Raw genomic sequence first — 26671 nt, forward strand, 5'->3', positions numbered from 1 at the left:
TTACCACGCAAAAAAAAATATATTTTTTTTCTTTTTTGGACCCTCCTAGGCCCTTTTCAAACCTCCACATAAAACCTAGGGGGTCAACGAGGATCTACTATGCCCCCTTATGGTAATTTCCCCCTTTGTTTTGGCCTCCTCTTGTCTCTCGATCCTACCGAGAGACAAGATGGCGGCCGCTCCAGACTGTTTAGAATGTTGACAGACACCGGAGGGCCAATCAGCTTCGCATCGCAAAGTTCCGATACGCGAAAAGTTCGCTAACCGGATAGCTGCCCGGAGCGCTGTTACAGATATATATCTTGATTTAAACGTTAATTTCTCAAAATCCACTGAAGCACATATATTGAGACCTAGCAAAGGCACATCGGGCTAACAGTCCCTACAATTTTGCCAAGTTTCGTGCAAATCCATTCAGCCGTTCGAGCTAAAAGTGAGTCCAACCGCCCTATGGAAATTAACATGGGAAAAACGCGTTTTGGGACCCCCCTTTTTTCTCGGCCCCCCCTTGACGGAACCCCCCCAAATTTTCAAGGGCTGCTCAGAAACAAAATGTGCCATTTTCCTGAAAATTTCAGCCAATTCCGTCCACAAACGCCAAAGTTATTAGACATAGAATTTTCAGAAATCCCATAGGGAAAAAATCCTAACTATATATACCTACTGGCGACCGCCAGTAGGTAATATATATATATATATATATATATATATATATATATATATATATATATATATATATATATATATATATGCTCCAGCCTGTCCCTCGATGCACTTTCCGTGCGGACAAGAACTGGACACCAAATGACGCCACAGCCAGACTCAAAGTACTTTCACTGGTGATATATTTTTATTCGTGCATACAGGGTACAAAGCCTTGTCAAACGCGTTTCGAGCACCGGCTGTGCCCTTGCTCACTGACCATTCACCATGGTTACTCCACCAGTATAAATACAACAATGCAACTTTCAAAAATGCGCGCCAACCTCGCAGTTTAGCAATAAACATAGGCAATGGACTTGTACCGTTAAATGCTTCACTGAATACATAAAATGGTCCCGCCATATTAGAACAGTGCATTTGAACTAGCCCAAGGTAAACATACCAAATTAACACCAACATCGATATACCTAGAAAAACGTAAAGCAATCATAGATCATAAAAACGTTTAAAAATGCATTATATACATGGCATTGGTTAGGTTGTTGATGTTATATAAAGAGATGTTAAAATTCTACCAGATGATGGGAATACAATCAATATTTAAAACCATAACAAACATTGAAAACAAGGTTTCATAGTCCGTTCAATGGCATATATAGGAATGCCTATGTTTGGAAATTAGACCCATTAAAAATATAAAACGATTAACACTGTGAAAATACGCTGTGTTGGCATAACGCTATGCATATGAATTGCGATGTCTACAATAATGATATTTGGTTTTAACAAATGCAACCTTACAACAGTAAAGTGCTAATGTGCTGAATTTATAAATTCAATTGTAAACACAAGACCTGTGCAAACTTAACCATGCAGTATGGGAAAAGTGCATAGTGCAAAATGTAAACAAAATATATGTGAATGTAGGACTTTCCAGAACGGTGCAAAATGCAATAATATTGAGAACCATGTTTACATGTTGACTCTCACATAATCATCTGGTTTAGGGCCAATTGCATTTAACAAAAAGTTATCCTGGTGCACAAATGCGTTCTGTACCAGTGAAGTCTGAACATGTTACGTGAGTGTTAGCATAGTTGACATGTAGTATACATATGTGTGTATGACCACGGTGGAGAACGCAATTGTTAAGAAGCTTGCAAAGAAGAGGACACTCCTTATCAAAAAGCATGATAAGAAGTGAAAAGTGCATAGTGTGATATATAAACAATTTAATTTTTTTTGTAATTAGAAACACGAAGTGTGTAATAGTTCATCTTAATTCATGTTGTTCTCAACCTGCCCTCAGAAGATAGGGACTAGTGACTATTGGTATATGTATGCAAAATATGTGAGTCAGATACCTTTCTTAGTATGAACTCCAAGCCTGGAGTTCACTAGCCCATCATACTGATTAGAGAAAGTTGTGGAGATCCTCCCCCATGTTGAGGCCCCCAGGAGTCTTACTATTGAGTTTGATAATGTATCTGGACTTTAACTGGCGTAGTCTCTTATCTATGTCACCTCCCCTTTTCGACTGTTCTACTGCATCAATAACAAAGTATTGCAAGTTTGTTAAATCTTTGTTATGAGTAGTGGCAAAGTGTCTGGCTACAGGATATGTTAAATCCGTATTAACAATAGCTCTTATGTGCTGCAGGATGTGAACGTGGGCTGGGTGTTTCGTACTGCCCAAGTACATTAGATTGCAAGTGCACTGCAGCACATAAACTGCGTTCTCTGTGCGGCACGTGTAATGGGCCCTGAGGGGGACCGGAGTTTCCTCAAATGGGGTAGTGTAGGTGGTGGTATTGACCCCGAATGTACAGGCCCGACAGGAACTACACTTGAAAAAAACTTTTTTAGGGGACAGCCAGTTCTTTGCTTTAATAGTTTCAGGGCTGCTTGTGACCAATTCATTGCGCATAGAAAATGCGCGTCTGAAAGTGATGGTGGGGGCTTTAGGCATGATCTCCTTCAAGACTAAATCAGTCATGGTGATGGGCCATTCGCGTCTGACTATTTGACTTATTTGTTTGGCCTGCCTGCTGAATCCAGTGATAAGTCTGATTTGATTAGTGACCATATCATCTGGTTCGCTATCTGAGTTTTTCCTGTTGGGATCAAGAAGAGCCAGACGGTTCAGAGTGTTGGCTTTTCTCATGGCAGTATATAACATGGGTGGTGAATAACCCCTGGCCGTGAGCCTGTCCTTGGCCTCCTTTTGCTGTTGGTCTCTGAGCATAGGTGAGTTGCAAGTTCGATGAATTCTCAAAAACTCACCGTAAGGTATGCTGGCAATGGTGTGTTTGGGGTGGAAGCTCCCAGCATGGAGGATTGTGTTCCCAGATGTGCTCTTTCTAAAAATACTAGTTGTTATCTTGTTTTCTTCAATTGCCACATGCACATCAAGAAAATCTGCCTCTGTCCTACTCATGCTGGCTGTGAACTTAAGGTTAAGCTGGTTGTCATTGATGTTATTGACAAAGTTCACTGCTTCCTGTGTCGATCCCTGCCATATGATAAATACATCATCAATATACCTCCAATATTTTGAGCAGATTGTAGCAAAATGGACTCTAAGGACATGTTCCTCCCACCAGCCTACGTGGAGCCCCGTGTATCTGGGGGAGAAACATGCGCCCATTGCCCCCCCTCTGAGCTGTTTGAACAAGGAGTTGTTAAACAAGAAAATGTTGTTATTCAAACACTTGTCAATCATCTTGAGTAACATGCAATTGTGTTTGTACATTTCAATGGGCCTTTTGCTTAGATAAAACTTCATTGCTTTAAGTCCATCAGCATGGTCAATGCTCGTGTAGAGCGTTGCAATGTCCATAGTTATGAACAACAGTTCCTCAGACCACTCACATTGGTTCAGCAAAAAAAGGAATTCTGTGGCATCCTTAATATAGGCAAGTAACGCTGTCACAAAATCCTGAAGGTAGTGGTCAATGTATTTGGAAGTGTTTTTAAACATGCTATTAATGGAGGACACTATGGGTCGCCCAGGTGTAGGCAGCACCTTTTTGTGGACCTTGGGGATAAAATAGATATTTGGTATGGTTGGATGTTCTTTCCACAAAAACTTATGTTCATCCCTGGTAATGAGGCCATCGCGTTTCCATTGATTGAGCTCATTTTTGTATTGTCCATAAATTTTGTTCACAGCCTTCATGTCCATATATATATATACATCCAAGTTCAATGGCCCCCACACCTCCAGTAGTTACCTGGCAAACAGAGACCACAGCAAATCCCAAGAATTCAGGCAAGGTAGTTATTTATTCAGAGCGCGAACGGTCTGACGCGTTTCGGGCGAAAAGCCCTTGCTCACAGATAGTCCTGCATGCGTATGCCATTTTTTTTATAAATGCTTGAGTGAACACCATGTGACAATAAACACAGAAGAAATACTACTCATGTTTCTCTTGTTGTGGGGACTGAAACAGAGGTGATGGGTCGGCGCTGCCATCAAAAATGTCTATCATTAACTGATTAAATTCATAAAAACAGAATAATTACAGTCCCTTTATAAATACATAGCTCAGATAAAAAGTGTTATTCATGAAATACATTATTTGTTTAGAACATATTAGTGCAAAAATCCGCAAATGTAAACATGTATAAATGGATAAAAAATTATTATGTAATTTGTAAACATTGTAACTGTGCAAATTAAGCAAGTAATGATAAAAATATATACAATATATATTTGTGCAAAATCCTGCAGTTGTAAACATTCAAAAATGTGAAAATTACGCAGATGTTACATATGCTGGAGGCATTTCTGCTCTTCTGATGGATGTTGTAATGCATTAAAATATGTGTTTCAGGATAACGTTACTGAGCAATTCATCTGGGACATCAAAGATTGATGGCAACCCATCTGTATTTCACATACAATCATGAGAATTACGTACGTATTTCAAAGTGAAAAGAACTAGAATCCCCCAATGCAGTTAAAATCAATTCCTGCATATTAGTATTAATAATGATATATATCATTGTTCTGTAAAAGAGAGAAAGAAGAAAACGAAAAATAAAGCATTAAAATGTAAATGTAGGCAAGAAACAGTTTAAGTGTAGCGTTAGGGGAGGCGGCCACTAGCCAACTAGTTTGAGTGATGTTTAAACATAATATAATAGTGCGGCTGTGGACCAAATTACTTGAAGGATTACAGGAAATGATATAAATCCTCAGTGGTATTCAAATCATTGGGCACTTTGCTGTCTAGCTCCAGAATGATGCTAGATTCCAGTTGTCTTAGCATCTTGTCCCTCTGCGTGGCTTGGGGACAGCAGACAATACATAATAATTGAAACACTGCAAGTTGTTACTGTGTGCCAGCTTAAAATGCCTCGCAACAGGGTATGTTATGTCATTATTTACAATTGCCCGAAGATGCTGTAGAATTCTGACATGCACCAGCAGCTTGGTACTCCCAACGTATCTCAAGCCGCAGGTGCACGTCAGAACATAGACAGCATAATCAGTCTTGCAATTGAAGCTCCCTTGAATGGGAACCATGGTAGGACTGAATGGGGTGGCATATTTGGTGGTGTTAATCCCAAACATGTAAGCCCTACAACTGGAGCATTTGACAAACCCCGGCCGGGGTTGTAACCAAAATTGCCCTTTCCTGAGTTCTGGAAAAGTGTGGGAGATATGTGTACGCATGGAGGGACCCCTGCGATATGTAACCATGGGACTGCTAGGAAGTTGTGGTGCCAAGACACCATCAGTAAGTAGAATTGGCCAACTTTTAGTAAGAATGGCCCTAATCTTTCTTTCCTGGCAACTGAACATGGTAATGAACCTCGGAATGGAATCAGGTTCCAAGTTTGCTGATTCTGAGGTAGGAATCTCAGGTGAGTTGAGAAGAGATTCCCTAGGTCTATCTTTCATCTTATCCACTGCTTGTTTGAGGATCCTGTCGCTATACCCTCTGTCTTTGAACCTAATAAGGGCCTCAGTAGTACATGTAGCCAACTCTTGGTCTGTGCTGCAGATCCTCTTCAGACGGAGTAGCTCACCGTAAGGGATATTGTCAATGATGTGTCTGGGATGAACGCTACTGGCGTGGAGCGTGGAATTTCCAGCCGTGTTTTTTCTGTGATATATATATCATGTATATTTTTTAACATTTTTTAAATAATTGTAGGTATTAAAAAATAATTGTTTTCATTGACTTTTTATTATTATGTGGGTAAACTATGTTTATATATTGTTTGTTTTCATATTTGTTTAATGCATAAAGGTTTTTTTAGGTTTTGAAATTTATTTTAATTATTTTGGAAATATTAATGTACAAGATATTGTGAGAATCAATAGTTTTGACTACTTATTTAATGGTCATGAATATCTTTGCTATCAATATTAGTCAAAACCTATATTTGTGACAATTATATTTTTTGTTGTTGATATTTGTGTTTTTCTTAGTTAAGTATAGGAAGCTGATAGTTTTGTGAATCATATTTATTTTATGATATTTATCTGAATCAATTTTGTGTGCATTGATATTGTGTCACTGATTCCACCAATTCAGAGAGGAAAGGGGGCATATAATATGGACCACCTTTCCTTTTCAGGTCAGTACGAGATTTGTCAATATTTTGTGACTGCAGTTACTATTGCAAACCAATCATTATTTAACAAAACCTTAAAGGGGTGATAATAGACTTGTGAAGTGATAGCGTCCACTCAGGGACAGCTTTCTTGTGAATGGTGGCTACCGGCACTGAGGGAACACACATCAGTGCACAGCATTGCTGCATACTCCCTCAGTGCTATCCCCTCAATAGTAACTTAGATTAGTAAGCAGCTCCTGTGCCTCAAAGGGCAGTGGTTGCTTTTAAAACAATGTCTGTGTTCGGAGAAAGCACATGCAGGGATGGAGGTTTCCTGTCTATCGTACCTCCACACCTGCACTCATAGGCCCAGCAAGGTGTCTTGACCAAACATATATTGCGGCCCCCTGACAATGGACATTTTATTCTGTTTCGGAGTAGAACATCAGGTACAGCAAAATGAAAGGCAGGTCCCGAACCAGGCTGTATTGAGACCAGACTAGGTCAATCCGGCCGAAATACGGGCTCTATTACAATGTCGAGCTGAGTTTCCTCCGCCTGACATTGTCTCGGTCAGGTGACCGACCGACACCCAGTCGGCGGTCCCGACTGCCTAATTAGGATGCGACCGAACTCTGTTCTGTAGCATTCCTATACTATACAATGTGAGCATGTATTTGGGTTGGAATGTATGTCCCATTGTGAAATAGGAGGTGCCTGCCACGGGGTGCAGGGATCAACAGGAAGTCACATAGGTGCTCCTTCGGCCTCCAAACAGAGACAATGTACCAATATGGGCCCCCAAAGTTGAGTTCCGACAACCTTTCTGTGTCGGAAAGGCTGGCACAGAAAGGCTGCCAAAACCCAACATCGTAGTCCCTAGGCCGGAAAGAACCGCCCTTGGGTTTACTGACAGCATTCTGACTGGCGGATGGGCTGTCCGAGCCCGTCGGAAGCCAGTCGGATGCCAGTCGGAATGACAGGTTGGTATTCCTTTCCGACGGCAATGACATATATGTTTAATGACCTCAGTACTGTGTACTCACGACCTTCCCAATAGGTCTTAAAACTAAACAAATATCACCACTAATCAAGAAATCGAAACTAGACTGGGAAAACCTCAAGATCCTCAAGTCTGTAATTAAACTGCCCTTTTTTCAACTCAACTATCGCTTTATGAATAACAGCCTCTTCAATAAGTCACAATCAGCATCCAGACGGACATGCACTATGCAATCAGTCACACTAATAATTCACAGATAACATTCTCAAATCCTCAATCATTCATCCCTGCTAAACGTTCTATTAGCCAGAATGAGCATCAGTGGATCTGCCTTGAACTGGCTATAATCACTTCTGCCGAGCCAATGACAATTCATAATGCTCAATTTCTTCATTTCGTAAACATGCTACGAGTGAGAATTTGGGTGTAATGTATGGTATTGCTATGCAGCCTTACCATGTAATGCACTCACAAAATTTGTCTTGGTCTACTCAGGATTATTTGTAAAACCTTAAGCTCAACTCTGGGTAACTGTGGCTTCAAGCAGCAAGACTTAAATAAAGGAACTAGTATAACACATTCAACATAACCAAACATGTCCACACAACATGAAAGAAAACACCAATTTATATAACTAGGTTACATTTTTATGGATTTTTAGAGACTGGGATGAGCAAAAGCCACTGGAGGATTTTGGGAATATAGATTTTTAAAGAAAACCTAAATCTTAGTTTAAGAGCAAACTAGCATTAATGACCATAAAATTGTAAACTTTTGAAAAGTTTGTAAGAGATGAGTTTGACTTCTCCAGGCTTGCTTGGGTGACCAAAATCTTTCAGGGTGAAGATCTGGGGTAGGGGGCAGTAAAGAGTATTTTTTCAGGTACCTGGCCACCAAGTGTTTTCTAGTCCAGTCCCAAATTTTACAGCATGATCGCCATAGACTTCAATGGAGTGATCCTGATGCTGCGGATACAGGAGATGCTCAACGATGCTCTGGGTGCTGTGCAGTCCACAGGGGGGACCTTTACAGTGCCTCCTTGGGCCTTGGGCCAAGTGGGGTGACTTTGACCACATAGGTAGGGGTCCCTCAAAGTCCTCTTTGATACCACAAAAGTCCAGCTGTGACTGTATTAGTGGTCTCTGTCCACAGCGGTCTGGGCCAACCAATCTGGAATTAGGTGATACTCTCAGGTCCGTCTGACTTTAGTGCAACTTTTGCCCATCAGTCTCTTGGGATGACCTGCCAAAATGGGCTACTTCAGCTTTTATGTCTCTGGTGCTGGTTCCAGGGGGTCAGCTGACTTGGAGTCACTTCTTTGGTCTGAGCTAGCACAAGTTGCGTCAGGTGAAATCAAGAAGGGGATGCAGTCTCTCTTTGCCAAGAAAAGGGGTCAGCGGGGCAGTCCTTCTTTGGTCCTCTTTCCAGATCTGGCATGATCCGAGGTTCACAGTGACAGAGGTGCTATATATATGGCTGGAAAGTGCCCTAGTGGGATGATGTGGTCACTAGTCAGTAGGCTACCACGTCTTCCTCTTGGTGATGACTTTCCAACTATGTATGGCATCTAGCTATCTCAGAGTGCACCATTCTGCCCACTCTCAAGATTTCTAAATCCATCTTTTCGGATCTCAGGAGCTTGGTAGCACACCCTAGAAGTGTGGTCAATCATGAGCTACGTGCCCACTGGAAAACCAGTTTGGGCACTGGTCTTCTCTCTCTGTTCCCGCCACCAACCTGTCTAACTGAACCAAGGGCAGCCCCTCAGGAGTGTGATCACCATTTGCCCACCAATCTCAGCTTTTGGGCTCACGCCCTGAGTGACTTCCTGCACAGGGGAGGTGACACTTCAACCTGTAGCAAGCTGCTATTGTTCCCAAGCCTGGGAGTCATTCACATGACTCCTCAGGAGGGTAGAAATCTTGCTGTTGGCCAGCAACCATATGAGGCCACTTGTTAAACTGGGTCACAGAGCGGCAACTTTCTAAATGTATAATAGTGACATTAAATTTGACTTGGTCGTCAAGTTGGTTGTAATGCCACTATTAGTTTGATACCTTATGGTATCCATCTAGGTAGTCCCATTCATGAGTAAGCTGAGGTGAGGGGTGAGACAGCAATCCTGTGTTAACCAATGGGGCTACTAACTCTCTTAAAGCAAAACAACAATTTGGAAGTGTTAGTGCCAAGACATATATATAAAATACATGTCTTACTTAATGATATACAGCCTTCTGCATTAGGGCTTGATAGGCCTTCCTTAGAGAAGACTTACATATATTGCTAAGGGAAGTGGCTCCTGCCATTTGTTTGAATAGCAAAGTTGAACTAGCAGTGTTACTACTGCCCTTTCAGTCCGCAGTCGCAGGCTGGGAGGCATTTTGTACTTTGCTACACACAGGGTGGCACAATCAGTGCTGCAGCCCTGGGTGGAAACCCTGCCTCACATTGCCGGGGTACCCTGGGTACCATATACTGGGGACTAGTTATGAGTAAGCCAGTCTCTTCCAATTGGGGTACCCAATTTTGCACACACTTTGTAAGAAGTTAGAACACTGGCACTGAGGTCTGGTTAGCAGGCCTCAGTGCACTCTCGATAAACGAGCAGCATCAGTCCAAATATTTGGGTGTGAACATGCTAAAAGAGGCATTTCCTTACACTAATTAAACTCCAGTGCGCCACCAGGATCATTGCTCTTCTCTCACCCTGTAACATGTACATGAAGCCACGAACTGAAGTAGTGCAAGGTAAAAAATTATGAATACATCAATATGTGGACAATATGCAATTGTACTTTAGGGGGCCCAGCCATTTAAATATTGCCTATTTGGAAAAATGCTTATAAAAATGAATTGGATGGATGGATTCCCTGTGGACAAAAACCTGAGTTACAATCAATCAATCAAATAACATTTGTTAAGCGTTGCAGCTGTTTCAGTAGAAGCGTCCTGGCGCCCAAAGCAAACACCGAAATACCACCCTATTACTCAGCCAGCTAGGCTGCATTAAACAGCCAGGGTTTTAGTTTCCTTTTAAAATTAGTAAATGACTCAACTCAATGCAGCATAGGTAGCAGATTGTTCCAGAGCTTGCCCTTAAGGACCGTAAAGGAGATTTCTAAAAAGATTTTGGAATCTGCATTAAACTGAGGTTGTTAGACCTTAACACTCTCTCTTGGGTGTAGGGGATCAGCCTGTTCCTCAAAAAGGGAGAGCCTAATCCTACAAGTGCTCTAAAGACCAGCATAAGCGTTTTACATTTAATAGACTTTGCCACAGGGAGCCAGTGCAGCTGCTTCAAATGGGTGGAGATACGCTGACAGAGAGACTTGCTGATACGTTCTGAATTATCAGAAGTTTGTATGTCAAGCAAGCAGGCAAGCCGAGATAGAGACTGTTGGAGTAGACCAATTGAAACGGTACCATAGAATGTACTAACATTTTACAGGTCATTCCTGGGACAAAATGCAAATACTTCCTTATGGTTTTCAATTTTAGGAAGCAGACTAATGAGATCTGCCTAATTAGAGCACAGAAGGAGAGGTCTGAGTCAAAAATAATGCCTAGATTCCTAGCAGAAAACGTAGGCATCAGGAGGAGAATTAATTCATTAGGCCACTAGAGGTTCGATGTCAGGGTGCTGTCTTGGCTGTAAACCAAAACTTCTGTTTTGCTGGAGTTACATTTAAGACAGATTGACTCCATCCAGGCATCATCTCCTTTGAGGTACTCCTTAAAGTTATATAAAGCTACCTCCGAACTTTCCTGAAAAGAAAATGGCAGTTGAGTGCCATCTTTCATATAAGACCACCTTCACACCCCAGGTTTCAATCAAATCAACCAGAGGGGCAAGGTATAGAATAAACAAGAGCAGGCTCAGGGCTGATCCTGAGGTATCCCACAAACCCAATTTGGGCCCTAAAGAGAAAAGATGGAGGTACGCTCACTGGGATCTGCCTTCTAAAAAGGATTTAAACCAGGAGATAGCCTTGCCCCGAATTCCCTGTTGACTTAACCTGTTCAAAAGGATGGAATGGGAGACTGTGTCAAACGCTGCTGACAGGTCAAGTAACACCACCATAACAGGTGTGCTTTTAGCAAGGTTCTTCGTTACAAACTCAACCATCTCCAGAAGAGCCATTACGGTGCCATAACCTGCTCAGAAGGAGTCATGGAGAAGGCCATTTGCCTCCACAAAGGCAGATAACTGCTTGTTCACCTATTTCCCCAACGTTTTAGCCGAGGAAGGAAGAAATGAATAGAGTTACAATGAACAATTTAATACACTAACAAAAACAGCCACTTACCACAGTGAGATAATCTAATAAGAGAAAAAAATGAGACTGACTCTGAAGGTCCCCAAGACGAATAAGATCAAGACCAGTAAACTGAACTTCTCCTGTTTATCCCCAAGACTATGCAACCACATCCCTGAATACATAATAATGTCAATTCTCCTGACATTTAATAAAAATGTAAAAACACACATTTTAGCTCTTTCTACAATTGTTCTCCTTTCGTTATATCTAGTCCAAGTTACAATAATTCCCATAGATAGTCGTTGATAAAGTAGTTGAAAGATAAATGTTTCATATAGCAAAATATTGTATGTTGAGTGCCCTGTGGCACCTGCAACTAGGGCAGCATTGTATAAATACCACCATTTTTTATTTTTATTTTAAATAAAAGAGTGGACCTCTCATCTTTAAAGCGCTTTGACTTAAGATACGTTACAGAGAGCAATGTCATTTAATAATTGCATCCTCATTTGAACCCTGGGTATTTTCTACATATGCAACTTTTAAGTAGTTTCATGGCATCTTGGAGAGTCGGAGTTTCGTTCTCTCCATCCTTTGGCATGATGGAAAAGAAAATTATATTCAACAAAAATATTTTTATTTTTGTATACCTAAAATGAAATAACTAAGCAAACAATTTCCAAAACATTTATAATTGTAGCTAACTGAAATTTAACTGTACATATAATTATTGGGTGGTTTTGGGGAGAAACGTTTGTTCTGTAAAACATATGTCAAAGCTCTGTTTACATATTTACTTTGGCAACAGAAAGGAAATAAATACAAAACGTATTATATATGGGGTTGTTATGGGTAGAGAAATTCAATATTTTTTTAGCATAATGGACTAAAGTTGAAATTGCAGAGGGAATGAGGGTTCATGTCCAAATATTTTCAATGTGGTGTGAGTTTTGGCAGAAATTACCTCAAATCCTTTAACGCCTTCCCCAAGTGTTTCAACAATTCCAGATAATTCAAAGCCAGGAAGCAGGGGTGTCTTTGGAGGGTTATCAATGTTTCCTTGTCTGACCATCAGGTCGATGAAGTTAATCCCACTGTAAGGTAAATGAAATAGAGGAAAACTGCATCATTACATGTATTCATCCTTTCATTTCCAATGTTTGACTTTTCTTTCATAATGTCCTGGCAACCAAAATACTTTTCATGTATACTGCAGCTTTAGAACATTCTTTCATCACCCACATTCATCCTAAATGTAAGAAGGCATTGTAATCAAAACTTGACTAATGTGATTAACATAATTATAGACTAACTAGTATTCCAGAAGAGGAAGACATTCATCTGTGTTCGTTTTGTAGAATGCTGAGCAATAAGACCATTTGGAAAAAAGTAAGTAACATTGTGGTGGAATCAAAATGTGTTGTCAACACTGTAAAAAATATGCAACAGCAGATGCCAGCAAAACTCTGATATTTGGGCATGGAGATAACCTTTACTTTTGGTTCGTAATGCATTGTGTAAGCGTGACAGCTATACAACACCAAACTGTTGCATTCTCGTTAGGTCCTACCCTACCTACATCTACTAGGGAGATTCATCAGCAGAAGCTGAGATAAAACCTCGTTATAGTCACCACCTATATATCACTCATTACACCTTGTTTCTGTAAACACATGAATGTAACCGAGAACTGGAGTGCTTCCCTAGCCAACAAAGTGCCAGCACTGGATGACAGTATGGGAAAAGTCTTCAGAATTCGTCACTTTGCAGCACCGACCTGGACAGAATTCTCAACAGGTTCACAAAAATGGTACTTGTCAGCTACGCCACTTTTTTTAATACTAGGGGGATCCCAAAAAAGCTCCATGAATCTTTCCAGGTTACCTTCCTGAACAAAAACTATCCTGAAAGATGTATTCCATTTGTATGTCTGCTGTAGAATTCATCACACATGCAAAGGGGAAGTGTTGGACTTGGCCCTTTTTGCAAGGTCATCCCTTAACTTTTTGCCTTCCTCCTCTATTTTTTCTGACCTGTTGTTGGCTATTTTATGACTTTGGGCACTTTACCACTGCTGATCAGTGCTAAAGTGCATATGCTCTCCCTATTGTAAATTGATGTATGGATTAGTGACTCCATGATTAGCTTGTTTGGTTTACTTGTCAGACCCTAGTGCGGTGCACTGAGTGTGCCCAGGGCATGCAAATCCAAATGCTGCTAGTGGGCTTGCAGCACTGGTCATGCCACCCACAGAAGTGGCCTGTAAAAGCATGATGTCTCAGGCCTGCCATTGCAAAGCCTATGTACAGTCCTGTACTGCCCTTTTGACTGAGCACGTGCACCCACTTGCCAGTCCCTAAACCTTCCCTTTTCTTCAAATCAGACACCCCTATGGTAGGCCCAAGGGCAGGGTGCATTGTAAGTATAAGATAGGACATGCCCTGGTGTGTGTGGCATGTCCTAATAGTGAATTACAGCCATTTTTGTTTTTCACTATTGCAAGCTACCTGTTCTCCATAGGCCAGAATGGGCAGTTAGATTATTACATTCGTATAATCCTAACTGACTCAGAGAACATGGTAGAAATTCGAGTTTAGTGTGCCTGAACTCAGAATGATAAAATACATATTTTAGTGTACTTGGTTTTAACATCCTGTGTTTGAAAATACCACTTTTAGAAAGTAGGTATTTTCTTGTCTAACTATCCAAAGCCTGCCTCTGCTAGGTTGTATATTCCTTGTCTGGAGCTTGAGTGACAGGGCTGGAGGATTCCAGGAGACAGGATGTGTCAGCCCAGTGGGAGGAATTGCACCTGGGACCTGAATAGGACTGTGTGTGCCCCCCACAGTGCTGGCTCCACCCCCTTTGGTGTGTCTGATGTCTCTGCCCTGCACTGTGAAAGGAGAGAAGGAATCATGTCAATAGAGTGCTCCAGGGCTGTGCCTTTGCTCCACAATGCTGGCTCCACCTCCTGTGGGGCGTCTGATGTTTCTGCCCTGCGCTGTGAAAGGTAAGGAGTCATGTAAAGAGAGTGCTTCAGAACGGGTTTGGACTGGCCCCTCTCCCCTCAGAGAACAAAGGGTTTTGGGGTATAAATATTGGGACCCTGATCTCATGAAATTAGATCACTTTTGGACTACAAGAAGAAACCTTTACTGAGGAGAGGATCCTGAAGAAACTGAGGAGAGACTATTCCCAAGCTGCTTGGGGGTTTGGCCTGCAGTGGTTGCCTTACTGGCAAAGGAAGGAGAAGGGAACTTTGTGTACTTTACTTTCAACTTGTGAAGGATCTCCAAAGGCTTGGAAAAGAGCTTGCCTCCTGCTGAAGTCTCAGGGACAAATGACTTCAACCCCCAGCTCCCCAGAGTTCTTGTGGAAGTGCCTGCTGCTGTTTTGGGCCTTCTGAGGAACTGCGTGTCGCAAGGAGCTGGAAGCGCGATGCAACGAGATGGAAGCGTGTCGTCGTCTCTGCTGCTGCCTTCGCATCATGGATGTCGCCGCTGGAGCTGTCGCACTGCACCGCATCGAGAGAAGCGTGCTGCAACGAAGAGGAAGCGTGTCACCGTTACTGCTGCCTGCCGTCGCACTTCTGAACAAGGGTGTCGCCGCTAGAGTTGTCGCACTGCACCGCATCGAGAGAAGAGTCTCGCAACGAGGTTGGAGCATGCCGCCGTCGCTGTGCCTGCCATCGCACTTCTGAGCAAGGGTGTCGCCGCTGGAACTGTCGCACTGCACCACATCGAAGAAAAGTGTCTCGCATCCCCGAGAAGCGTGCCGCCGTCTGAGCTGCTGCCATCGCATCGTGAATGTCGCCGCTGTAGTTGTAGTGTTGTGCGGAAGCTTCACGCATTGTGGGAGAAGAGTGTCGCAGCTGAAGCTGTTCCCGTCGCATCGCTGAACAAGGCTGTCGCCACTGCAATCCACACATCTAACTGAGAACTTCTTGCATCCCCGGAGAAGCGTGCCGCATCTGGAAGATCTTCACGTCTTTATTTCTTTGTACTTGAACTTTTCTGCATTTCCCTTGCTGCGACATTGCTTGTTGTGGAAGCGCAACGCAACCTAAGGTACATTGACGCAAAGTGTCGCATCTTAAGAACTGAAATAAACTAAGCTAAATCTACCATCTTAAAGTAACAGTATTGTGTATTTTTGTCATTTATGGTCTTGTGGTAAATCTATCTAAAGTATACTTATTTTTTATATAAAAACCTTGTGGGGTGTCCAACTGTAGTGTTGTCACTGGGTTACTGTATGTGGTCACAAATGCTTTACACACTGCCTCTGAGATAAGCCTGTCTGCTCGTGCCAAGCCACCAAGGGGGTGAGCAGGTGTTATTTTAGGAGTATAATCCCCTTATCCTGACTAGAGGCAAGGGTCCCTATTTGTCACAAGTACCTACCTGTGCCAACTAGAGACCCCCAAATCTAACAGGAAGTAACAAGGAGAACTACAGATATTTTTCCTTTTTACAACAAGGTCGGTTTGGCGCACCATTTTTGCTCAAACCCAGGTTTAATGATGTTATTAAATCTTGGTTTGTGTCAAAATACATGGAGGGGATGAACAGGAACGCCCATGCTCCACTCAAGTAACACCTTCTCGATGCTGGGTAACACAAGGCAGCACAAGGTATTACGTGTGCTGCAATACTTTGTGGGTGATGTAATGCAAAGCAACAAAAATATCTAATTGCTTTACTTTGTAAATATCCCTTAAACACTTACAATGCCGTGCGTGAGGCAAGGACAATGCAAGTCATAGTAAATCTGCTTCCAAGTGTCCTTACATTACCGTGCCAAATCTCCCTCCTTGTTGTTACTTTAAGTAAACAAAATACATATTCTCCTGAGATAATCCAAACCAAATTCCAATGTTTTTCGAATATTTTGAAAGTTAAATAGATAACATGAAATCGGAATTATGAGGCATTTTCAGGAAAGCGATTTGTAAATCTTAATTTAGTGCAGCAAAGTGAGGCACCCTCCAGACAGATCACACCATTATGGTGTCCTTTTGAAAACTGAACTGGGGTGGCGAAGTGAGGTAATGAATGATGATGGATTCAACCCAGATCTGTGACTGGAGTGAGTGTCTGAAAAGTTTCAGCACTCCGTCCATCATCTCCTTTTGTTTGCTTTGTCCTTGAATTAACAGCCAAGAGGAGAAATTATAACTTTTTAAAATGAACATTCGGGTATCCATTTTAAGTTATAATTTACCTTTATGACTCCTCAGACATCACTCATGGCATGATGAGGAATGAAGAGTGAAGCAGGGAAAGGGTGAATAATTTGTAGTGAGGAGCAGTGAGGGGGTTGGAAGAAGTGTGACGAGAGAGGAGTAATGATGTCATCAGATAAATATTTGTAGTGTTCATTGAAAAACGTAACATCGGTCGTACTCAGTCACCATGCAAGCACTGCGAGTAGAAGTGTGAATATGAATTACCACTACCTCTCCATAATTACCTCTGAAACAAAATACCTCCACAACACCATTCTCTCATTTGATATTATATTGTGTAGCATTAACTAACTAAAGGGCAAAGCTGTTAAACTTAAATTAAATAAAAGATTAAAATGTCTTTGTTTTAATATAAATGCGTGAAATGCACGTTTAATAAAGTACAAAATAATTTAACACATTATTACAACGAGTTAAAAAAATGTCATTGGTTCGTGGTGGTATTGGGGTGAGAAAGGAGTTACAGTAAAAAAAAACTTGTTTTTTCACAAGGGAAAATACGTAACATGAATTTGAAATCAAATACACTTTTCAGGTATACATAATAAACATTTGTCTTTGTTTTGGAAAAGGGTCATTGTTATTGTCAAAGTTTGTATAAGGTTTAGCATGCATGATGTTAATATAGAATTTTAAGTACATAATCATGAAACAAGAATATCGGAACTTGCAACCAGTGTGCAAGATCCACACTTAGTTAACAGCTTAGGCTTTCATCATTTTACTAGTTGTAGCAAATTTAAGCTTATTTCTCAAATTACCACTCATTTGCCATGTTACTGCACATGTAAATAATTACACATGACGCGAGCATATTTTGAAAAAATTGTCTCTGAACGTTACCAGGATTTAAATATCTTAAAATGTTAAAGAACCTGTGTATGACTTTTTTTATATTTTATTGTTCTTTTACAGCAAAACTGCGAGAAAATACACATCAATCAATTCACATTTCCAACATCTCTCACATGAAAAGAAATACAAATATATTTACATCCAAATGAAAAAACTAATTATTCATAATAATCCCTGAACGCACTCCAAATTTTTATACCCAGTCTTTTTTTCCTTAGTCCTTTGATTGAAAATAAACTCCACTCAAGATTATATAGACTCAGCATTTTAGCACGCCACTGATGAAAGTCCGGTGGTTTTTCCTGTAGCCACTCCGTGGCTATGCACAGGCGTTCAACTGTCATTGCAAAAAAATGAAATGGCGATATTGAAAAAGTGATTCCGATGAATTGTCTTTTGGGATTTTGCCTAATAACAACATTGCTGGAGTGATAACAACCGTTGTTTTAATCACCAAAGATAAAAACTGTTCCAGGTCTCCAATATAGCCCTGGAGCTTAACACAACTATAAAAAATATGAGTCGCCCCAGCATCATTTTCCCCACACCGGAAGCATTTGCCTTCATTTCCACCTCCCCATTTTGCCATTTTTTTAGGAGTATAGTATAAATCATATAGAGTTTTAAAAAACTGTGCTTTCAAATTTGTGGACATTAAGGCCTCCTTTGATAATATTAAAAGGTCCTCCACTTCTATCTCTAAATCTCCTAAAGAGTCCCTCCATTTCAACTTAACTTTCTCCATATCATCATTCTTAACTGAGACCAAGAATTGATATATCACTCCGATTTTTACAGATCTCCGGATTCCTTCAATAGCTTTAGTTTGATTTAGGTTCACTCCTCTTCGATTTAGATAGTCACGAATTTGTAAATATTTAAAAAAATAACATCTAGGCAACAAATATTTATCCTTGATCTCTTCAAAAGATTTACAAACCCCGTCCTCATTTACCATATAACCTGATTCCTTTCTGTTGCCATTTTGAACTCATTACATCTGAGAAAATTCCAGGTAAAATCATATGTGCATTAAGAGGGGTGTAATACGATACTCTTCCTATCCCCATTGTTTTTATGAACCATTTCCGAACCTTAAATGCACCTAGGGTTACCTTAAACCTTGTTCGTTTTATAGTAACTCCCATCAATCTCTTTAACTAAAGAGTGCTTTGCAAATGCCCCTAGCTGAATATCAAAAATGTTCGGGGCATTAGCCACCTCGGTTTCTTGCTCTCCAGTAATCAAAACCCTCATCTTTAACAAAAAACAAGTTACATAATATAAAAAAAATCTGGGACCCCCATCCCTCCCCTTAAGTACGGTAAAGTCATATAATTCATTGCCCTCATAGGTCTTTCGGGGCTCCATATAAATTTCCCACACCTAGATTGCAATGCCTGTATTTTATCTTTAGTGATTTCTAAAGGTATGGACCTGAATAGGTATAAAACTTTTGGTAATATATTCATTTTTATAACATTTGATCGACCGATAATAGTTAAGTATAACCGCTCCCACCTATCCAAGGATAGTTTAATTTTAGCCATTAGCGTATTCCAGTTTACTTGAACTAATTCCGTCATGTTTGCCCTTATCAAAATACCTAAATACGTTACTTCTTTTACCACCCTGCGATCTTGCCATGTGACAGTCTCAGAGCAAAGAATTTGAGTTTTTGCCTCATTCAGTTTATATCCAGTTATTGTCCCAAAAGCCTTCGCCAGCCGCTCAATTTCTTTTATTGCAGTTTCGGGGTTAGTTATTACCACTGCAATATCGTCAGCGTAGGCAAAAACCGAAAAATTATAATTTTGGACTTTATAAGGAGGAACCGAAACGTTCCGACTTAATAACTCTATAAAGGGATTTATGTAAAGGGCAAATAAAAGAGGGGAGCAAGGGCATCCTTGTCGGGTACCGCGTGTAATTTTAACAGTATCCGAAAGTAAGCCCATAGCTGATATCTTTACCATAGGGTGTAAATATAAAGATTGAATTGCGTAAATAAATTTTGGCCCAAATCCCATTTCTCTCATTAAATTCCACAGATATCCCCATTGCACACGGTCAAACGCTTTTTCCGCGTCAAGCAGAATCAGCGCTAGTTCGTTCTTTTTCACAGAGGCGATATCAAATAAAGAGATAACTTTATTGACATGCTCTACCGTCCCCCTTCTAGGGATAAAGCCATGTTGATGGTATGAGACTAAGAAGGTCATGCATTGGGTCAGCCGATTGGCTAATATTTTAGAATATATTTTATTGTCTACATTTAACAATGATATCAGTCGATAAGACCCTACTAACTCTGGTGATTTACCCTTCTTGCAGAAGACTGCTATGGTGGCTTCGACCCACGATTTTGGTGGATATCCCAGCTGAGCATCTCGCATAATTTTTAATAACTCCTCTTTGATATCTTGATAAAATTGTACATATACTTCACTAGGTATTCTATCAGGACCTGCGGCTTTTCCATTTGCAAGGCTTTTAACTGCTTTTTCCACCTCTTCCTCTGTAATCATATCTTCTAGCCACTGTGCCTCTATAGGGTCTATCCTTTTTAAACCCTCTTCTAGCATTGCAACCCAGTCTGATCTATCGCCAACAGGTCCTTCATATAACTCTGAGTAAAATTGTTGAAAAATCCTAAGTATTTCTTGAGGTTCCGAATGAGCCACCCCAGCAGAATCCAGCATTTGAACAATATTTCTGGTTGATTCTTTTATTCGTAATTGGGCCGCTAGTTTTTTCCCAATTGCCTCACCATATTCATATTTTTCCATCTTAGATGTAAGAAATCTCCTTGCATTTTCTACGGACCAGAATCCTAGTACTTTCGCTCTATCCTTAGCCACGGTGTCCTCCAATGTAGTTAAATCGCTCCCCCCATTAACTATCCCCTGCATCAATAATATTTCAGATTGACTTAATTGCAAATATAATCTATTTAACTCCTGTCTCGCTTTTTTTTTATTCTTAGAGGAAAAACTGATACATTCTCCCCGAAATCCGGCTTTAAAAGTATCCCAAATTATGGCCTGCGAGGTAGATCCCTTATTTTCTTCAAAAAATAATTTGATCCACTTCCTGATGTGATCTCTAAAATCACTATTAGCAACCAACTTTCTATCAAATGTAAAGCAAGATTGTCTAGAATTGATTAACGCCATGCCTATCTCCAGCACTATCGGAGAGTGGTCTGATGAGATCCTGGGATTTTTATTTTTTTTTATTTTTTTTATTTGTGGCATCATAGTATATGGGTACAGTGTGAATCATCTGCTGGCGTGGCGTCAACATTCAGCCACGATCAGCCAAGCGCGCAACGTTTTTTGTTTTTATATAACTGGTACAATTAGGTACTTCCTCCATCAAACAGTACAGATCAAGCAAATAGGTCTTCAGGCTGGGATACAGTAAACGTACTCCGTAAGGGGGACGGAGAATAACAGTGGGTATGTGAGTTCCCGCCTCGAGGGCGTAGGATCGGGGTCCGTACAGTTTGCATAGTGGTGCTACCAGAGAACGGGGGGGACAAAACTGTGGGGGGGAAGCATATAGGCGCTAGCAGGGTCCAGGTAGAGGGATACTGGTGTCGGGCGTGGGGGGGCAAGGGGTTCCCCAGTTTGCACTCTCAGTGATGAGGGACGGACAGGGGTGGATGTATCTCGTGCGTGTGAGTAATGGGACGGGTGATATGGTAGTGGGGTATTGACGAGGATGCGTGGGGCACCGGGACTCGGCCCTGGGATGGTTGACACTAGGCAGAGGCTACGGGCCCTCTTGGGCGGGGGAGGGGGGAGGTGTAGGCGGGTCTTCTGCATGCAAGGACTGCCGGAAGCCATGAAGGAGCATAGCCCATTCCATGGAGATAGGAATTTTACGCGCGCCCCTGGCTTCCTCTTCCCTAAGAGCATCTTCCTCTGCCGCCGTCCACTTACAGACCACCCCCGTCCATGCCGCTATAGGGGGGCCCTCCGGGGACTGCCAGTGCATGGCTATGCATCTGTTCGCCAGCAGGAGCGCTAAGGACACAAAGCGTCTATGCACTGGTTCTTGCTTAGGGACATGGAAAATGCCTAGTGCGCTGGACTCCCAAGAGGCTAGTGTGGTAAGGCCTGTGAGTTCCGTCAGTGTTCCGTGTACCGCCCGCCATAGGGGGTGAAGGTTGGGACAACTCCAAAACATGTGGCGAAAATCTGCATCAGGGGAGCAACATCTGGGGCAAAGGAATGGTGTGGAGGGATAGAACTTCTGCAAGCGCGCCGGGGTGAGGTATGCCCTGTGTAGTATATAGTATTGGATGTTTTTGAAGCGGGCATTCCTAGAGACGCGTTTTGGGGCCTCGAGTGCTTTGGTCCACTCCGAGTCGTGTAGTGCGTGACCTATGTCCTCCTCCCACGTGGCTCGTAGGGTCGTCAGGGGGGGTGCGTGAGAGTTCCCGGATAGATTTATATAGCCAGGTGACCAAGTGGCGTCCCACTCCCATATGTAGGATAGTATGTATTACTGGATGCGTGTCTGGCTCACCGGTTCGGAGATTATAGTGGGGCCGGTATCCTTCGAGCAACTGTCGGTATCTAAGGAATTGACCTGGGGGGAGCCCGTACTCAGCGACCAGTCGGTCGAGTGATTTCAGCTGACCTTCTTCAAAGAGCGACTCCATATCTGTGATGCCACAGTGCGACCATTCAGTTAACATTGGAGCTGTGAAGTAGGAGTCCTGCCTGGGGCAGCCTATCAACGGTAGTAGCGGGGAGTATGGAGGTCTACTGGGGGACATCCGGTGGATCCGCATCATGCACCGGCGCGCTATCGCTACCTGGAGGGGGTATGTTCGCCGGGGCTTGGTGCCCGGGAGGAGAAGACGGATGAGTTCCGGGGTTGTGACTCTGCCAGCCGGGGTAAAAGTCTCTTGGGGGTAACGGTCCGCCGTCCAATATGATAGCCATTGGAGCTGCGCCGCAAGGAAATAAGACTCGAAGGAAGGAGCTCCGAGCCCGCCTTGCGTTGTGGGAAGTTGGAGGGTTTTCAGGGCAACCCTGTGTCGGCCTGCGCCCCAGATAAGGGTACCTAGGAGGGAGTCGATGTCTCGGAAGAAGGACCTGGGTGGCACTACCTGTAAGTTATTGAAGTGGTAGAGGAGTCGGGGAAGCATCACCATTTTAGCCAGGGCTATCCGTCCTATTGGGGCTAGCGGGAGCCTATTCCAGAAGGCAACAGCCGGGCGCAGGCCAGCGAGTGCTTTACGGTGGTTACCCTCAAAGATGTCTGCCGGAGAGTGGTACAGGCGGACACCAAGGTATCGGGGGCTTCCGCGGACCATGAGAGTTTATGGGGTCCGAGCTCGACTTTTTGGGGAGGTAGACTTGGGTGAAAGGGGTAGACTGTGGACTTGTCCCAGTTCACCTGGAGTCCCGAGGCATCTGCAAATTCAGCTAGCGTTACCCCTATGGGGGTCAGGTCAGTCTCAATGTCCCGGACGTATATGAGGAGGTCGTCCGCGTACATAGAGACGCAATGCGTACCGTCCGCGAGCAGAATGCCCCAGTACACACCCTCCTGGCGCAGTCGAACCGCCTGCGGGGGAATCTGTCTCGTACCTGATCCTGGACATGGAAGACTCGGCGGAGGTTCTGCGAGGTGTTCCTCCCCGGAACTAAGCCGCATTGGTCAGGGTGGATTAGCGGGTGTATGACCTGTGCATATCTGTCAGCTAGGATTTTCCCGAGGATCTTACAGTCAGCCGACAGGAGCGTGATGGGACGGTACGACCCCATGTGGAGTGGGTCCCTGTGGGGTTTGGGAAAGGTGACAATCACGGATTCTCGCAGTGACTGGGGTAGCTTCCCTAGATGAAGGGACGCCCCGTACATCCGAGATAGTCGGGGGACCATCAGGGGAGAGAATGTCGAGTAGTATTCTAGTGGGAAGCCGTCTAGTCCCGGCGCTTTATTCCGAGACATGGCACGTATCGCTTGGGTGATGTCTGAGGGTGCTATCTTGGCGTCAAGTGTGCGCTTGTCAGCATCCGATATCGTGGGTAACGTCAGTGGGTCTAAAAAACGATCCACAGAAGACGGGGAGCACCGGGCCGGGGCTCCGTATACTTGTGCATAGTAGCGTTGGAACGCCAGAAGGATCTCGGCCTGCGAACGCACCAGCACACCATCCGGGGTGATAATATCCGTGATCGGCTTGATTTCGGTGTCCTGCCTCACCATCCAGGCTAGTAGCACACCCGTTTTGTCTCTGTCTTTATGTACCCTAGAGGCATAGGCCCTAAAATTGTATTTTCGGAGATCAGCACAGGCAGTCTGATATATTGTCTTAGCCTCGGCCGTGAGCACGGCGTGTTCCTCGGAGTCGTCGGGCCGTTTAGTGAGTGCAGCTAAATTCTGCTCTGAGGTTAGGAGTGTCCGTTCCAAAGTGCGGCGAACCCCTACCACCTGTTTGATGCATTCTCCCCTCGCCACTACTTTAAACGTGTCCCACTCCACCAGTGCCGACGATGCCGTGTTCGTGTTGTGTGAGAAGTAATCTTGTATGCTGGTTTTGTGTGTGTCTCTGAAGACTGGGTCTGATAGGCAATCTCTAGGGAGACGCCAGGTGGGGACGGGCAGGTGTGGGGGGCGCCAGGTCAAGCATAGGATGTGGGCGTCATGATCTGAGAGGATCCGACCTAGGTAGTCCGTAGATGTTATCTTAGGGAGGATCGGTGCAGAGCATAAGAATCGGTCTAGACGGACCCAAAGGTTGTGTGGAATCGAGTGGAATGAGTAAATGCGAGCCAGTGGATGCAAGTGTCGCCATGCGTCAGTGAGCGCCCAATGTGTGGTCCAAGCCCTAAAGAGTTCCGCTTGCCGAGGGACTGGGGAATGTGTGGGGGGTGCGAACGGTCTAGAGTGGGGTCCAGCGTGCAGTTATAGTCACCTCCTAACACCCATGGAACTGTGGTGAATTGGGCCAAAATTCCCGTGAGGTGGTCCCAGAATTTATCTTGCTCTGTATTAGGGGCCTAAATGCTGCCTAGGAGGATTCCCTGTCCGTCTAGTATTCCCTCTAGAAGTGCATATCTGCCCTCTTTATCCACTACCCCCTTTTCCCCCTGCACCCCCCCGTGTACCACCCTTGCACCCCCCCACCGAAGTGTCCCCCTCCTCCCCCCCAACCCTTTACTGAGGCTTTAGGACTTATGGTCCTGTTGATGCGAGCTTGCCCCCATCTACCTGCATTCGCCCGCGAGCATATTATTCACTTTAATTCAACTCAAGAATAAGACTTAAGCGCCTATTATCTGATAAGAGGCCTTTGAAAAAGACATAAAGCTTGCAAAAAGTACCTTGGGTCATAAGTAAATCAAGAAAAATCAGACCCAGTATATGCTCATTTCAATTAAATAACATAATTACATTGTATCTATAAAGTTCTTAGCTGCCAGTGCCGTCATGAAATAATGGGTGCGTTCTTTATACACAACTTTCATTTTGGCGGGGAACATCAAATAGGCTTGAGCTCCCTTAGATTGAAAGTCTGATATAAGTTGTCGAAATTGCCATCTCAGTTTGTTTACAAAGATCAGGACACACAAAAAATCACAATCAAGAGCTTTGATCTTCTTATCTGGGCGTGCTTTTGTAAATATTTCCTCTCGCGCCAAAAAGCTATTAAATGCCACTAATATAGCTCTTGGTTTTTGGTCGCGGTGATCCTGATGATTTGCTCTAGTATTAAAAGGGAACCGATGTGCTCTTTCCACTTCCCGCTCCCAATCCCATCTTGTGGAGTCTGGAAATGATTTTTCCAAAAGCTCTATAATGAACCCTCGAGGATCTGAGCCCTCCTTTTCTTCTGGAATTTGTAGAAACCGCAGGTTATTTCTGCGAGAGCGAATCTCTAAATCGATAAGTTTCCAGTTAATATCGCCCTTATTAGCAAGCTGTGTTGCCAATGCCTTCTTCTGTTGTGTTACCTCATCTTCCAGCATAGAAATGCGCACTTCAGCTTCGGTTGCTCTTTCCAGAAATTCAGAATGAGATTTAGTCAAGCGTCTGACAGAATTTTGAATTTTTTTACATGAATTCTAGATTCTCAAGCTTTCCTGTCTGTGTTCATCTCTATGCAACATCATAGTCTTATATATGAGATCAAGTGAGATTTCTTCAGTTTGCTCTTCTCCTAAAAAAGATGCGCCCATTCTGCGACCTTTATCTCCTTCCATAGTTTCTCCCTCCTGCGTTAAACGCAATCTATGAACTGTATGACCATCCGCGTGCTCAGACCCTTGATCTTCAACTTCAAAACTACTATGTAAGCTTCCTTCAGCCATACTCATGTGCGTAGCATATTGCTGCGCTAGGTCTTCAATGGATGACACAGAATGTTCAGACAGCGAATAAAAATCAGCTGAGTCTGTGCTCTCTATGTACCTAGCCTGTGCAGAGGTTGAAGTTAAATTCTCATTTAGAGTCACCTCCACTTCTGGCTCTTTTTCCAGCGCCTCTGTCACATTCCCCTCAATCTCTCCCTAAGAACCTGTGTATGAAATGCTAAATATGTTTAGTTCACCTTTCACACAAACAGTACAAAGACATTCACCAAAGCCTATTGAGCTTAAAAAGCCTAACTGTTATACGTTTTAATTTAGTGCCTCACTCCATAGACAAACACATTTACCATTTAGGTACACCTAGCTATAATCGTGGCCAAGCACCAACTATTAATAATGGTTCAATCAACTTGTGTATCATATTTAAGGCCGGAAAACATAATTATCTTGTTCTTCCTTTTCGTTTTCTTTGCCTTATTTTATGACTTCTTGAAATCTCGCCTTTTCTATTTCAACGTTCGTGTTTATCTTTTTGTGAAGTAGTGTGTTTCTGACCTACCACTTTCCACCACTTGCTGGCCTTCCGTTTTGTAGTGGCCACAAGCCACAATTACTTATCTGCAGTGGACGGTGGTTTATATAAAACATAAAATCAATGGCACCATCAGGATATTGTTTAGTATGAAGTTTGGCAAAGGGAGCAGTGTAAAGTGATGAGCAAATGCAATTACACCACG

The 26671-nt window shown here is 42.9% G+C and overlaps 1 protein-coding gene across 1 annotated transcript in view; it reads right to left on the bottom strand.

The window, feature by feature from the left end:
• The window catches only part of VAT1L (vesicle amine transport 1 like), a 1074333-nt gene that overhangs the window by 1012749 nt on the left and 34913 nt on the right, over positions 1 to 26671 (bottom strand). The window contains exon 2 of the mRNA XM_086945100.1: positions 12461 to 12590. Coding sequence (XP_086801226.1) covers positions 12461 to 12590 — 130 coding nt within the window. The remainder of the gene's footprint in view (positions 1 to 12460; positions 12591 to 26671) is intronic.

This window comes from Lissotriton vulgaris, chromosome 12, assembly GCF_964263255.1.
Source record: "Lissotriton vulgaris chromosome 12, aLisVul1.2, whole genome shotgun sequence".
NCBI lineage: Eukaryota > Metazoa > Chordata > Amphibia > Caudata > Salamandridae > Lissotriton > Lissotriton vulgaris.